Raw genomic sequence first — 14,333 nt, 5'->3', positions numbered from 1 at the left:
CCGAAGGGGAAAGCCGGATAGATGGTGAGGCGCTTCGTCTCACGCACCGTAAGAAGAAGGTATCCTCGCTAGTTATGAGATTCCCTGAGAGCGTGCATCAAACCTGCAATGCCACGAAAACGAGCAAAGGATCTGACATCATCATCGCCCGTGGCCATGTTAGGTAGCAATGCGCACAGCTAACAGGCGGTCTGCCTTGAAGACTTTGAGGACGTTAGAGCTCATCGTGTAGACTGGTGGCAACAGGGCGTACCACGAGTCCCGAGCCAGTCTGCGGTACCAGAAAGAAGGCGGAAGTCGACCATGTTCCTCCCGGAGTAGCGGCGGTCGAACTGCAAGCGTCAGCACCGCACAGTAATAGTTGCTGGACACCAAGAGAAGGCTAACCATAATATATCCACTACTAAGAGCTGATGGTTTATGGAGGGGATTTCACATAAGAAGTTGCTCAGCGGGCGTTCATGGAGCTTGTTATATTGCCTAGACCTGACCAAGAATAGTGACCAATGCGTCGCGTACTTGATTCGATCGTTGCTCGCTGTGCCTGTTGAATAGCACAGAAGGATTAAGGAAGTGGTACCCATCAGCGGTATCAACCGTTAGAGCTTTCAAGATGAGCTGCGCGCCTTTCTTCGTCTTCATTGCCTGGAGGCGAGCATCGTCATCGCTTCCCGGAGCAGCACCGATCAGTTTGTATCTTATAAAGTCCATGACTGCCGCCGCCACCGCAGCCGCGATGGGCGTGGCATATGAAGTGCCAGAGCGGGCTTCGTAGCCGCTTTCGACACGCGCGGCCGGCCATGTAGACTTGACGCCCTCGCCCAGCGCCGTGAACTTGTAATAAGTATTGCTGACCTTGTGACTGGGCGTGAATGCCGATGTGACGCCAAGGCCATCCGCAGCACCAACCCATATGACCTCGTCCTGATCTGCTGGAAATGCCAGCTTCTTGACGGTCGCTCCCGAATTGCTGGCCGCGGCAAATATGACAACTTTGTTCGCGTATGCCTTTAGCAAAGCCTCATGGACCTTTAAGAGAGCTTTGGTCTTGTAATTAAAACCAAGTGACAAGGAAACGATGTCAACCTTCTCGCGTACAGCTTCCTCCAGAGCCTGTGATTACCTATAAGCAAGGCCGTTCAAAATATCCCAACGACGACTCTCGCAGCTGACTTACCAGAGCAATGGCACCAATATTCTCTTCCGTGAACTTATCCTCCACGGCCACGCGATAGGCATAGACATCGGCATTTATGGCAAGGCGCAGCACCAGCCCAGCTATATGAGTGCCATGGCCGTGTTCATCAATCGTTGCGCTTTTGCCATCTAGGAAGCTTTTGCATGTAATACGGCGTTTCTGGACTATGATAGTGTCATGTACCAAGTCTATTCCAGTGTCGAGAATGGCAATCTTCAACCGCCGCGGTTCTTTCAGTTTCGGTTGGCTCTCCTTCAGGAACGGCTGAACGTGGTACCGCCAATCGTTGAACCATCGATCGGAACGTGCGCGTCTGGACTTGACGTCAGCATTTCTCGCGAGAGACAGAAGAGGAGAGGGTGTATGGTTTCATTGCCCGTTTATGCACTTACGCTTCTGCAGTGACGTTAACCACATCATCAAACAAGTGGCCGTCTATCAAGTCTAAGGAGGGCGGCCATTTAGCTGCAAAGTCATAGTCCTCAAGAGCGTCTTTGAGACCGCACACGACCTGGTCGTAAACCATCTGCCGAAACGCAGACTCGTCCAGCGACTGGCGAGGCCGTTTAGGGTCCATGGGGCCATAGAAGTCGCCTTGCACACATTTGCGAATGACTTCGAAGAACACGGGGGCAGCAGCCACGAGACTCGTTTCTTCTGGAGCAGCAGACTTGCTGCCAAATTCCTGAACACTTCTGTTCAGAGCGGCCAGGTCGTAGTCTGAGAGTGTATGATTAAATGTCACATCTGGCAGAAGCTTGGTCCGGAGTGACGACCACGAGCTGTTCCTCGCCAGCTCGACGAGGAAAACCCCCAGGGAAAGTATTCGTGGTTCCATGACTTCTTCAACGCGGGCAACGAATTCTTCAGCGGGGCTCATGTCCTTCGCGTTTCCGAGCGTGGACTTGATATTCTGGTTGATTTCACTGATAGTACTTGCGGATAGAAAAAGTCGGATTGGGGGTCCTCCAAGTGCTCCCGGCCGGGTCAACCAGATGTCGCTGCTCATCCACACCTTGCCGAGGAGTGACGTTCCGTGAAGGTACAGCAGGCTCTCCGCCACCTTCAGAGCCATTTGCAACCGCTCCGGTACCGAGAGGTGATGCTCGTTCAGCTGTCCCAACAGGTTAGCCATTTCCTTGAAACGAAGCTGCGACCGGTCGTATTGCAGATGGATAGGGCCTATCTGGCCACTCTCGGCCACTTGGGGTTGCAATGTGGCTGTTTTCTCCATTTGCCACTTGGAGATGAAGTTGCAGAGGTCGAAAGAAGGCGATTTGGTCATCCCAAGGGTTTCTTTCGACCGGGTGAAGGTCCGCCTCACACCTTTCTCGACGCTTTTGGTCGCTTTTGTGACCCTGTCGGCGGAGTTGTCATCTGATTCTCTGTTTGACTGGACCAGCGATACGGTCAGGCCCGCAAATGTCCAATCTCGACGTTGAGCCTTGAGGCTTTTAGACGGTATGTTTTTGAGTACAAGTCTTAGGATAGGCTCCGTCTTGGCCTCGGCGGATCGCGATATGTGCCCCAGCACATCGTCTTCAAGCTCCAAATAAGCTTGGTGCGAATTGCGGCAGCTGCATCGGAAGACCTCGCCGGGGCAAAGGGCGCTCGTGAGGACGCTTATCTTCTCTTGGACTGCGAGCATCTCTCCTAAGCCCCTATGAGTCCGTGGCCGATTTCCCAATGCCGAGCGCTGCCATACAGTATTGATCCGTTTGTTCAACAAGTCCAGCTCAGGACAGAGGTACGCGAAGTCATCTTTCTGCATCTCTCTACGAGCATTCTTCCATCCCTGTCGCAAGTCGCCTTCGGAGAGAGACTCGGTCTGGGCGCGCAAATACCATCAGCAAAAGTTGTCACTTCCAAGATTGGGCTTGTAATCACGACATCGTAACTGACCAATTCCTCTTCCAGCAGCGCTTGAAAACGCAACTTCCGGATTTGCCACAAAGTATAATCTGCATTCAAAGCATCATCCGGGTCTTCGTCTCTGTGTAATTCGAGGAGTTCCAGTAGTCTTAGCCGAGTTGGTTCATGAAAGTTGAGCCTGAGAGCACCGGCGATTTTGCCAATCTGCCTTCCAATGAGATCGGCGGCGCTCACGAACAAGCCAAAGTTGAATCCCAGCATCCGGCGCATTTTCTCTTCGGCACGCCGCAGCTCCTCTCCATCCTGGGCAGAAACGAAGTCGTCCTGAAGGATATCGGCGAGGATGTTCTGAAATGTCGCCTTGGCTCCCTGCACGTGCAGAGTAAGATCCTCTAGATCCTCAACTGCAATGAGGCTCTTGCTCCCCGTCCTCCGCTTCTGCTGAATCCACTCGTATCTACAGACGCCATATTCGATTTCCGTGATGCTGTGAAGAACGCTGAAACATATCTGAACTGCATTACCCGACATGTCGTTTGCTGTGATAACATCAACGAGCCCTCCCACCAGGGACGAGATCAATCGTCGTGCTGTGACTACGCGAGAGCGGCTATCGATTGGTGGGAGCTCCTCAGTTTTTGGAGGTTCTTTGGGTGGCTGGGGATGGCAACGCGGAACTTGGGGGGTTCACACAGTGGCGCAAGAGGCTTTGAGCAATGGTCTTCATATATACAGAAATTCATTTCATTGGACCACAAGAACTCCTAGGTGTAATTTACAGCCGGAGCTGAATCAATCTGGCTTGCGCTAGCGGCGTTCCATTGCCTATGAGTGCTACGTGGCATCGGGGCTTATGCAGACGCATTCACTTCCGTCCATCTCGTCGATCGTCGCGTATCTGTACAAATGCGCGAGAGCCACGTCACCAACGTCATGTCCGACGGCAGTGGTGTCCCTGGGCCGGGCTGCACCACCGGCAGTGTCAAGCAGCGCGTTGGTGAGATAGTCGGACCCAGTCACGTTGCCCTCGCTTACCCGGATCTCGCGCAGCTGGTAGGCAAATACAATCTTGGACGAGTCTTCAAAGCTCACAAATTCATTGCGCGATGCAGAGTCCTCCGCAGTCATGCCGACCGTCAGCGGCACATCAACGGGAGACAAGTCGATGCCGAACCAGCCGAGGAGGCTTCGTCCTCGCCGCCTCAGGGTCGTGACGGTGACACTCTCTGCCGTCCGGATGCCCGTGATCATGTAGACGGGTTTCTCGTAGTCCCACTGCTCGAGGAATGCGGCAACACTGCTGGATTCCGTGGCCTTTTTCTCGAGCTCGAGGCTTGGCACCCAGCCCGAGACAGAGGCAAGGTCTTTGACGGTGTAGTGCTCGACCGCAGACTTGTCGCGCTGGGCCGTAGCCTCGCCGCCGACCGGCACGGTACCCAGGAATCTGGCGAATATGCCGCCTTTGCTTTTCTTCACCTCATCTGCAGTGGCTGTGAAGTTCTTCTTTGCGGTTGCATCTGGTATGTCAGTCAGGTCTTCGTCGGCCGGCACGAACTTGGCGTGCGCCTTGTCAATGAAGGGTGGAGTCGGCTCGAAGAAGACTGTCCCAAGCTTGACACTGGTCGGCGCAATGTCCCAGTTCGGAGCCACAAACCACGTCTTGACTTTGCCAGACATTGCAAAGTAATAAAAGGGTGGACGCGAAGAAAGGAGGGTTTCGGGGGTGCTACAATTGATCCAGTCGGGCTGGTAATGCTAGTTTTGTAGAGTCGGGCATCGAGCTCAGAGGTTGCTTTGTAGCAGTACACAGCTCCGAGCGAAGGATGTGCAGCATATGCATCAGGCGCACCCGCTAGCACGCCCAATGTGGCGGTCAGTAAGGAGACCCTGCAGCATGTGATCACAGCTGAGACGCCCTCAGCATGTGATCACAGCTGAGACGCCCCGGACAGGGACTCTGGTGGGCTAGGAAAAGGCAGTGTGGGTGGGGTCTTTGGTGCACCCAGAAAGGCTTTCTCAGGTAACAGCTTAAAGTGGCGTAAAACGGCTTGCCAGAGCTCGTGAGTCCGCTGTAGCCCAAACTTGGACCTGCTTTCGCTTGCGTCAGGATGGTTAAACCTCCGCACTGCTGTGTCAGCTCCTGGAGACAGTCGCCATGTCCATCGCTACCGGCGTAGGGCTATGCTGGAATGCGTTCCAGATTGTCGCCGAGTTGGATCGAGAAAATGCCCCAAGCAGAAGCGCGGGTGCGTTTGTTCGGTCCGAGATAGGCAGAGAACAGGCAAGATTTGAAGACTGGTGCAAGAATAACGGCGCACACCATACGAAGAAGAAATCTCTCGACGAGAAACTCCGAGACTCTCCACATCTCCTCAGCGTGGTCGTTGAGTGCCTGGATAGATTGCTGAACTGCTTGTGTCGGATCAGGAACCTGCAAAATGCAATCTTGGGTGGGAAGAAAGAGGTTTTGGATGAGATCTTCTCTAACCGCCGCGATGGGAGCACCGAAGACTCCTTTTCGTCCGGGGAAGATGACGAGGTGGCCCCCGTCGATGCCGCAAGGGCCGTGGTTGTGAGGCTTCGTCAGAGTGTGTCGAGAACCGTCAACACCCTGATTAGGATGAGTGCCAGCTTTCGCAACCCAGTTCCGCTTGACCGCTATCGGAAAGCGGTCACAATCAACATAGAGGGTGTCGAGCAGCTGGATCTGCAGTCGGTAACGGGTAAATTCCCAAAGATCGAAGATTATCTGAGAGATCGAGTCATGAAGGCTCTCCATGCTCGCCGCCAATTTCTTTCTTACTGCCGTGCGCATCACTTCAAGCTGACGGATGGCTTTATTGCGGAAATGGACGGAGAAAAAGTCATGTCAAGCTCAGAAACCGAAATGAACGACGCCGACACAACGGTGTCGGCACTACCCGTCCTCGATGGGACAGATGAAGATGCTTCGCCAGACCAAGAGCGGAGAGTTGCGAGCGATCAACAGTCAATAACATCGTACGGCTCAGACCCTGATGACATGAATCGACCAGTATTTCCAGCCCCGCCTGTCGAGCTCACGGGAGAACCTTTTCCCTGCCCTTTGTGCTACCTCTATATTGATCCGATCAACACTCGGGAATGGAGGTACGAGACCTTAACACTGATCCATGGGCGCTATGGCTGACCATATCCTTAGATGGCACATAGTGAGCGACATACAACCATATGTATGTACCTTTGAGGACTGCCCGGAGCCGGACAGGCTGTACGGCTCCTTGCATGAATGGTATAACCATGAACTTCGTCAACATAGGAAGGATTGGCGCTGCATCAAAGGTTGCACGGGAACCTTCCACTCACCACAGGACTTGGACAAGCACTTAAAGGAAGCTCACTCTGTCGTGGAAGACACTTTGAAGGCGGCTATGGTGAGAATATCGGACCGAAACCTACCATTCAACTATTCGGCGACCTGCCCTTTTTGCTTTGAAGTAATTTCTACTTCCAGAGAGGTCAGGAAACACATAGGCAACCATCAACTCGACGCCGCTCTCTGGGTGCTTAGAGCTTACTCCTCGGATATGGAGACGGAGGACTGCGACGAGGACGATGTGGGTGTCGAAGAAGATGGTGATGGTGATGTTGTCGATGAAGCCGCCCCCATTGCGCCCGATAGCAGCCACCAAACTGCAGCTGTAGAGGTTCCGCAACCGCTATCCAGAACAGTCACTGTCACACAACCGCTACGTACGCAAAGAAGCAAAATAAAGTCCAAGAAGACATGGTTTCTGGTTAATGATGTGCTACCAAAAGGGTCTATCAGGCTCGGCGCGATCCTTGCATCACCGTTCGATCCAACCAACTCCGTAACGGTGCTTGAGGCACAAGAAGGGATAAAAACTTGGCAGGTACCGGCACTCACGTTCTCCAGCGACGTCAGGGGTGGTCCTTTCGGTAACAATTTCAGCCTACGGATTTGGTCCAGGTTCCTCTCGGTGAATTCGAGTCAGCACTTCACCTGCGACAAGATGGAAACGATTGTTTTCGAACCATCGCTGGAACAGATCAAACATATTGCTGGGAAGATGACTCCAGGTGCCGCGTTAACCGAAAAAGCAGTGTCTTACCTCAAGCCGCGGGTCTACTACATTGTTACCGGCCTCAAGCACGTAACGGATATTCATTTTCAGCATCCTGAGGAGAAGTCGGCTAAATCCCCAAGGGTCCCTACTGTTGAGCCTGTAGGGGTTCCAGTGAGCGCCACTGTTGAGTCTGTAGGGGTTTCAGTGAGCCCCATGTTTTCAAAAAAATCAAATGAGGACTACGTCATCGCCTACCGACTGGATCAGATTAAAATTCGGTCGTCATCAAGCGTCGAACACTCGCCCTATAGTAGCAAGGACGCCATACTTCTATCTACAACGTCGGAGTTGAATTTCTGCCTGCCGAGAAAGCAACCAAGCCAAAAGGATGACATTTCCCAAACCAGGAAGCCGATGAGGGCAGCGGAACAAGAGAGGGAGACACAGAGACAACAAGCCGAGGCAGTGGACAATCTTCGAGACATATTGAAGAAGCGCAACCTGGCAATATGCGTGGGGTCCGGCGTGACCCTATATTCGATTAAAGCCGCAGACAGACCTCGCTTGACGTGGACCGGCCTTGTTCACAATGGTTTCGACTATCTCGAGAGAGAACTGCCGAACTTCTACCAGCAGCAAGAGAAGGCATTTGAGCGAGCAAGGAAGCTGCTAGACGACGACACAGCGACGCCCGGAGACCTCATCGACGCCGCAAGTAAATTGAAGAGCTTTTTCCAATCTCATCCCGTCAAGTTGGCAGACTGGCTTAGCCTCCAATTCAAGGAGCTGCACCGCTACGTTGCCTCCCCGGCCGTCCTCGAGAGCCTGAAGAGTCTCCACCGAAACGGTGCCTTGCTCATGACGACGAATTACGACGGATTGATGGAGAAGTATTGTGGTCTGTCCCCCCTCGACAGCTCGGACAAGGACAAGCTTATGGAATTCAACCGGAGACACTGCGACGGAGTGTTCCACCCCCACGGCTACTGGAAGAACCCGAAGCATATTGTGTTGGATGCCATCGACTACTACAAGGTCCAGCACGATGATGGCGTCCAGGAGACGCTGCGAAACATCTTCACGGGAAGGACCATACTGTTTGTGGGCTGTGGGGGCGGCTTGGCCGATCCAAACTTTGGCGAACTCTTGAAGTGGCTTGGCGAGAAGGAGAAGAATATTGGTTCCAGTCATTACATCTTACTTCGGAAGGGCGAGCTCAACCCAGTGCCGCAGCTGCCCTTGAAACATGTCCGTTGCGAGGACTACGATGCCATTGGACCTTGGTTGGAGGACTTGCTGGATCAGAGCGAGCGCTCCGAGGGCACTAGTGAGTAGTCCAGATATTTAGCTTGTCGTAGGTCATGTCTAACTTTCATCAGTCCATGACATCCCAGAGGACAGTCAGCGGAAGTGGAGAGGGATTCATGCCTCGCTTGCACCGGCCGACCAATCTGGATTCCTCAACGCCGCTTCCAACATGCTAGAGCCGGGTACGAGCCTGGTCGTCAAGTTCGGCTCCACGGAAGATAACGGCTTCAAAGGGAATGTCACTACAACACCCTTAGAGGTCTCAATCGCCGATGACGGCAGATTCATTGGCGGGGATGAGGATGTAGCAAATTACCTCGTTTTGCAACTGCTAGATTTACCTGCAGACAAGCGCTGTGTGCGGGTACGCGCTTCGGCCCTTGACGATCCGGCCTACAGGCTCGACCACCCGAACAGCTATGTCAGACTTCGCGAACATGTCAGGCGATATGAGCGGGCCCTCAATTTTCTTGTCTGCGGAGGCGTGCACTACTACTGGGAGCAGGAGGCCTCTAACTTAATCAAAGCCGTGATTGAGTTGCGCGGCCTCGCCTTACCAAGCAACGAAGACTACGAATCGTGGTTCGCTTGGCCTACACGGAAGCCAGATCAGGTATTGAGGGTTCGTTTCTCGAAGCAGATTGGGGACTTCGTGCGAACAGGGTACTATGAAGACGACTGGAGCGCATTTCCCCGTAAGAAAGGCATGCCAGAAGACCACCCGATCTGGCTGAAACACATTTCCCCTAGGATTGTGTGGGAGCGAGTGGCGCCAGCAGCTGCGCTCATGGCTGTGGGGGAAGACAGCAGGAATCATACGCACCACATAAATTTGGACAACTGGGTACTCTCCCATCGTCAACCGAGGGATCTACAGAGGTACACGCCCATCGCTAGCGTCTAGGCCACATTCGCGACATACCGGAAGGGGAATATCAGGGAATATATCGTTTTTCTCGGCACAATGCACTTGGAACAGTTTTTGAATCAGACAAGGAATCAACACCACCACCACTGAAGGAACCCAGCACTCCACCGCCAAACTTGAGGAAGTCGCCGCCACCAGCAGAGAGGCAAGAGACGCGGCGAAAGAGGCAAAAGAGACGGGACAAAACGTCGCATATTTAATAGGAAATGCAGGACAAGCAAGAGGCCAGAACCTGGAAATCACGCCTCCCGCGTCCGCGGCCATGGCAGGGAGAGGGGTAGCATCCGGCGTACACAATATGACCGTCCTCAAGAAATCTCGTGCCTAAACCCAACATGAGATCATCGTGAATATCAGAGACCCAGTCACAGTAGCAAGCCTGGGAGCCATGAAGCCACGAAACCTGAGAGGACCCGTGGATCGCGATCGAACAAAGCGGCAATGAGAACATACAGAACATCAAATTCGCCTCAGCTAACCGGCTCAAGAGCGAGTGACTCGGCATTAAAGTGACGGCGCCCAACGACGCGGAGGCACTCAAACAGTTCGCTGAAGACTGGACCCGAAGACTCGGCAATGGCTGCTCAGCTCGAATCCCGACATAATGAATCATTGCCCATGGCATACGACCAGCACGCCTCAGCGTCTGACCAATCAAGTTTCGCCAGATTGAGTCGCTTCTGAGCGACCGACTTCGGGTCACGTATCACGTTCGCCCCAGATTAGAATGTCACGGCCAGACCGCGTCGGCCCTTTTCTGGCGTATTCGTTGGAGCGTCGCGAAAACGGCCCGAATTTCGGTAGGATCCGGCACGCAGCGGCCCGTCCCCGTCCCACCAAGGTCCAGGCTTCAGCGTGGATCCCACAGCCGTTCCGCGGCTCACGCGTGCTTCGTCCGTCGGGTCCGGGAAAGAGCCCAAGACTTTCCCCCCCAGAAAACGAGGCGGACTCTTTGTAGGGAGAGCTGGCAGACTAGGAGCGTTAGATGATGATGAGGCCTCAGAGAACTGAGTGGCGTGGTCGAACATACCTGCGTGCATAGCAACTCAAAGTCGCTCCCAAAGTTCCTCGCCTTGACGACAATGTCAAAGTTCTGGATGCACGCCGTGAACAGCCCAGTGTTGCCCAATACGCCGACCGCGAGCCCAGCAGCCTCCATCCCGAGCACGGCGGGAGTGAGGAGTCTGGGACCTGGCGTCTCAACTTACAACCGTCAAAGATTGCTGAAAACTGTTTCACCAGCCCTCCCTTCTCAGGGGTGTTGGGGGAACGTCTGCTCACTGGATGCTTTGACAGAAAACTGGAGGGGCTCTTCCGCGCAAAGGCAAGAGGAGGGGGATATATTTTCCGTCCCGTGTCGGCTGTTTCAGCTATGCACGTTCTCAAGTCGTGATTAGTCATATCGCCCTTTCTCCACTTTTCCCCTTGTTGGGTCTCGGTCCTGGATGGTGTTTATGTAAACCGTGCTTGCGATGGTCTGTGCGCAGGTCACATGTCATTTGTCCTGCTGACAGAGCGTTTGGTGGTGCGACGCGGAGCGACTTCCACAAGTTAACCTTTCCCTTTGCAACCACACCATCTTGCCAGGCATGGCAGACCAACGGGCCAAGATCATCGAGGACCATCCCATTGGAAAAGGCCTTGATGCCTTTCGGGAATCGTTTTGTTCGGTTTACGGCGGCACCATCATTTCGCACGCTCTGGATGCTTTGGATGAGTTGGACCAGGAAGGTGAGGACCACGACCGGGGATGACTTCGCTGTGCTCTAACCGTCAAGTAGAAGTCCGAACATGCCTTCTTCTTCTCCTCTCCGCAATCCATGTTCTTCCAGCCGCCCGTCGTCTCCGTTCCAGCAGCGGAAGGTCTCTGTTCACCGAATTGCCAAGACTCAGTGTTGCAATCGGGTCTGACGACTTCGACCTCAACCGCCTTACGCCTCTTCTGAAAGCCGCCCTTGCCGACAAACCTGATGACTCCAAGATTTGGGAAGAAGTGTCCCAGGCCGTTGCCGAATCTACACCGCCTCCGCGACCGATCGCATCCTCCCTTCAACAAACGCCGTGGCTGCACAACACGAGCGGCTTTGCGAACTCGTCCGAATACAGACGCGATGTGGATAGGGTGCTCAAGCAGGAGCTCGGTCCTCTCTATGTTGGGCTTCGTCGACTCCCGGAAGTCTTCTTTGGACGGGTACCCGGGCTGGACGCTGCGTCCCAGGTCGTCTTCACCAGGTGCACGGAAGGCAACGGCCCCCTCTTCTGTAGAGGATGGGCTGGCTGGCCAAAGGACGCAAACCAAGATTCTGTCCTGGAGTGGTTCTCGGGCATAAGCCAGAAGCTTGCAATGTTCGCCGAGGCAACATTGTCGGTTCCAACGCATGGACGGCGGCCTCTGGCGCAACCCAACCAACCAATTCTCGATTCTACAGCGGAGCGCAAGTTGGACATAGCCTTTGTGGACGACCCAGGCGCGTTGAAAGACTCCCGGTTACATTGGTCGCACATTCTCGTCCCGGGAGAGTTGAAGAGCAACCCGTTGGCGGATACAAAGTCTAAAGCATGGCTCGACCTAGGGAGGTATGCCAGGGAAGTTCTGGCGGCTCAAGACACACGTCGATTTGTCCTGGGCTTCACCTTATGCGGATCGTTTATGAGAATATGGGAGTTTGACCGCCTTGGAGGAATTGCATCCGACAACTTCGACATCAACGAAGACGGGCTGCGCTTCGTCTTCACGGTTCTTGGCTTCCTCTGGATGGACCGTGAAGCCCTTGGTTTCGACCCTACAATCACTACGGAGGGCAGTCGACGCTTTATTTCGATCGCCCGAAACGGCCAGGCAGAGCGACTTGTCATTGATAAACGGATGAAGAGGGCACCCTGCATTGCTGGCCGCGCCACGACCTGCTGGAGTGTTCACCGAGAGGACGAGCCCCAGACTTCTTTTGTGGTCAAAGACTCGTGGCAATACACTGAACGGGAGGAAGAAGGCGAGCTCCTCAAGACGGCGACCGAAGAAGGTGTGGTCAACGTGGCGCGTTACTACCATCACGAGACTATCCATGTCCGCGGCGAAGTCGACGACGTTTCGAGCAATATTCGAGGGAACCTCAACATCCGAGAAGCGAGCAATTATCGAGCAGATCGGTTGGGTCAACCAGGGAGCTCGAGTGCGGTCGATGTTCCCCGGAAAGGTCGGAGCAGTGTTGCTGCTGGCAAGAAACGCTCCTCCAGTCAGACAGAGGCCCCTCTACCACCGAGCAAGCGATCTTGCTCTGCGTCACCAACCAAGGCTAGCGGTCCTGCACTGCCGAACCGGGTGCATCGTCGCGTCATTGTTCAGGATTGTGGGACGCCGATCTACAAAGCCAAGTCCCCTTCGGTGCTGCTCTCAATTCTGAGCGACTGCATTGAAGGTCACAAATCATTACGACAAAAAGCCGGCCTCCTCCATAGAGACATCTCTGTAAACAACCTGATGATTCGTGGAGAGAAGGGTTTTTTAATTGACCTTGACCTTGCCGTCGCGGAGCAACGCGAGGAGGCCTCAGGAGCACATGGGAAAACCGGTACAAGAGCCTTCATGGCGATCGGTGCCCTTCTGGGCGAGCAGCATTCGTTCATGCATGATCTCGAGTCCTTCTTCTGGGTCCTGTTTTGGATATGCATTCACCACACCGGACCTGAAGAAAGTAGAGTGGTGCCGCGATTTGAGAAGTGGAACTATGTAGATACGGAGGAACTCGCAGGGATGAAGTTGGGAGTAGTGTCTGACGATGATATCTTTGGGAAGATCACGATGGAATTTTTCACCGACTACTTCAAGGCCTTGATCCCTACTGTCGGTCGGTTACGAAGAGCGGTGTTCCCCGGAGGGGGAAGATGGAAGAAAGAAGTCAGCGGGTTGTATTCCTCCATGCAGGAGATTCTCCGTGAGGCCCGAAAGGACCTTTATGTCCCAGATAATTGACAAATACCCGACCCCATCGAAGTCATTGCTAGAGCATTGCCGCCTCCGTTCAAGAACAGGAGTACCTCGACGCGCTCTCCGCGTCGTCTCTTGAGTATGATGCACATTTCTGGGGTCGACCCGGAGCAGTTGAGCCGGTCCAGCGGGCTCCAAAATGGCGTTCAGGGCCAGCCAGAATTGCCGGGGCTAATTTTACAGCTGACCGAACCTGCCAGGGCCCGGTTTTGGGTCAACAGCCGCCTTTAAATGCGTGGCATCCACCAACATTTCCTTCGGCGGCCATTTCCCCCAACCACTGCTCATCACCATGGCTAATCTATCCCCCAAGAAACGTGACCGAACCAAGGAGAACTTCGACAAGTCATGCAAGGGAGGCGCCGAGCGATTTAACAAGATAAGCAAGAAGTATGGCGCCCGCGTCTACGTGCAGGTGTGTTGGAAGGGGCGGCACTACGAGTACACATCCCACGACGAGCCTCGCTGGCCGAGGACAAGGCATGACCTAGAAATCATCTAACCCTTGACCACTCAATGGACTCCAGCAACATTCGTGAAACGACCGCCATCGAGCTCTAATTTGAAAACCCCGCCAGCGTCGCCAGGGAAGCCGCTCGAATCGGCGGGGGAGGAGCTAACGGAGCCAAAACTGGCTGAGGATGGATGCACTGCACGGGATTGATAGCGTGAGAGGGGGACTTGGACACGGCGTTTTAGACGGGTGAAGGAAGTGGCAGGGTCACGGGGGGTGTACTACGAGTATGGCTTTCTTGAGCAAACCCTCTGAGGCGTCTGTTGAAGCCTTGTGATACTGTACGTGTTGATTGAATCATTATCCTTCAATTCTAACTCGGCCTGTAATGCATCGTGAGATCATCAGTGAACGAGCTTGAAATACTATTCGAGTCGAGAATGGGACACTGGGCTGGGCAATGCAAGAAGAAGAAAAGTCGAGAGAACGTTGGAAGCGATATTGACGATGCTCGTCCAATT

General features: G+C 54.0%; 6 protein-coding genes across 6 annotated transcripts; 4 read left to right on the top strand and 2 right to left on the bottom strand.

Annotated features, from left to right (window-relative positions):
- Positions 1-443: 443 nt before the first annotated feature.
- B0I36DRAFT_436864 (uncharacterized protein) lies at positions 444-3,601 on the bottom strand (the record flags this gene model as incomplete). The annotated part of the gene is made up of 4 exons (XM_046162862.1): positions 444-1,113; positions 1,178-1,511; positions 1,591-2,755; positions 3,043-3,601. 4 exons carry the CDS (start codon positions 3,599-3,601, stop codon positions 481-483), a joined length of 2,691 nt encoding a protein of 896 aa, XP_046004333.1. The 3' UTR covers positions 444-480.
- A 303-nt stretch (positions 3,602-3,904) lies between these two features.
- B0I36DRAFT_370133 (uncharacterized protein) lies at positions 3,905-4,747 on the bottom strand (the record flags this gene model as incomplete). The annotated part of the gene is made up of 1 exon (XM_046159874.1): positions 3,905-4,747. One exon carries the CDS (start codon positions 4,745-4,747, stop codon positions 3,905-3,907), a length of 843 nt encoding a protein of 280 aa, XP_046004332.1.
- A 2,681-nt stretch (positions 4,748-7,428) lies between these two features.
- Positions 7,429-8,515, top strand: B0I36DRAFT_56502 (SIR2-like domain-containing protein). Its single transcript, XM_046163031.1, has one exon. It carries the CDS (start codon positions 7,552-7,554, stop codon positions 8,470-8,472), a length of 921 nt encoding a protein of 306 aa, XP_046004331.1. The 5' UTR covers positions 7,429-7,551; the 3' UTR covers positions 8,473-8,515.
- On the top strand, positions 8,442-9,459 carry B0I36DRAFT_56514 (uncharacterized protein). Its single transcript, XM_046163032.1, has 2 exons — positions 8,442-8,464; positions 8,517-9,459. The coding sequence occupies exon 2, from the start codon at positions 8,615-8,617 to the stop codon at positions 9,347-9,349; it is 735 nt and encodes a 244-aa protein (XP_046004330.1). The 5' UTR covers positions 8,442-8,464; positions 8,517-8,614; the 3' UTR covers positions 9,350-9,459.
- A 1,455-nt stretch (positions 9,460-10,914) lies between these two features.
- B0I36DRAFT_56480 (uncharacterized protein) lies at positions 10,915-13,509 on the top strand. Its single transcript, XM_046163029.1, has 2 exons — positions 10,915-11,104; positions 11,155-13,509. The coding sequence occupies exons 1-2, from the start codon at positions 10,963-10,965 to the stop codon at positions 13,341-13,343; spliced, it is 2,331 nt and encodes a 776-aa protein (XP_046004329.1). The 5' UTR covers positions 10,915-10,962; the 3' UTR covers positions 13,344-13,509.
- B0I36DRAFT_341222 (uncharacterized protein) lies at positions 13,440-14,264 on the top strand. Its single transcript, XM_046156001.1, has one exon. The coding sequence runs from the start codon at positions 13,651-13,653 to the stop codon at positions 13,858-13,860; it is 210 nt and encodes a 69-aa protein (XP_046004328.1). The 5' UTR covers positions 13,440-13,650; the 3' UTR covers positions 13,861-14,264.
- Positions 14,265-14,333: the final 69 nt, after the last annotated feature.

Source organism: Microdochium trichocladiopsis (genome assembly GCF_020744255.1).
Source record: "Microdochium trichocladiopsis strain MPI-CAGE-CH-0230 chromosome Unknown B0I36scaffold_16, whole genome shotgun sequence".
Taxonomy (NCBI): Eukaryota; Fungi; Ascomycota; class Sordariomycetes; order Xylariales; family Microdochiaceae; genus Microdochium; species Microdochium trichocladiopsis.
This window is presented reverse-complemented; position numbering and strand designations above follow the sequence as displayed.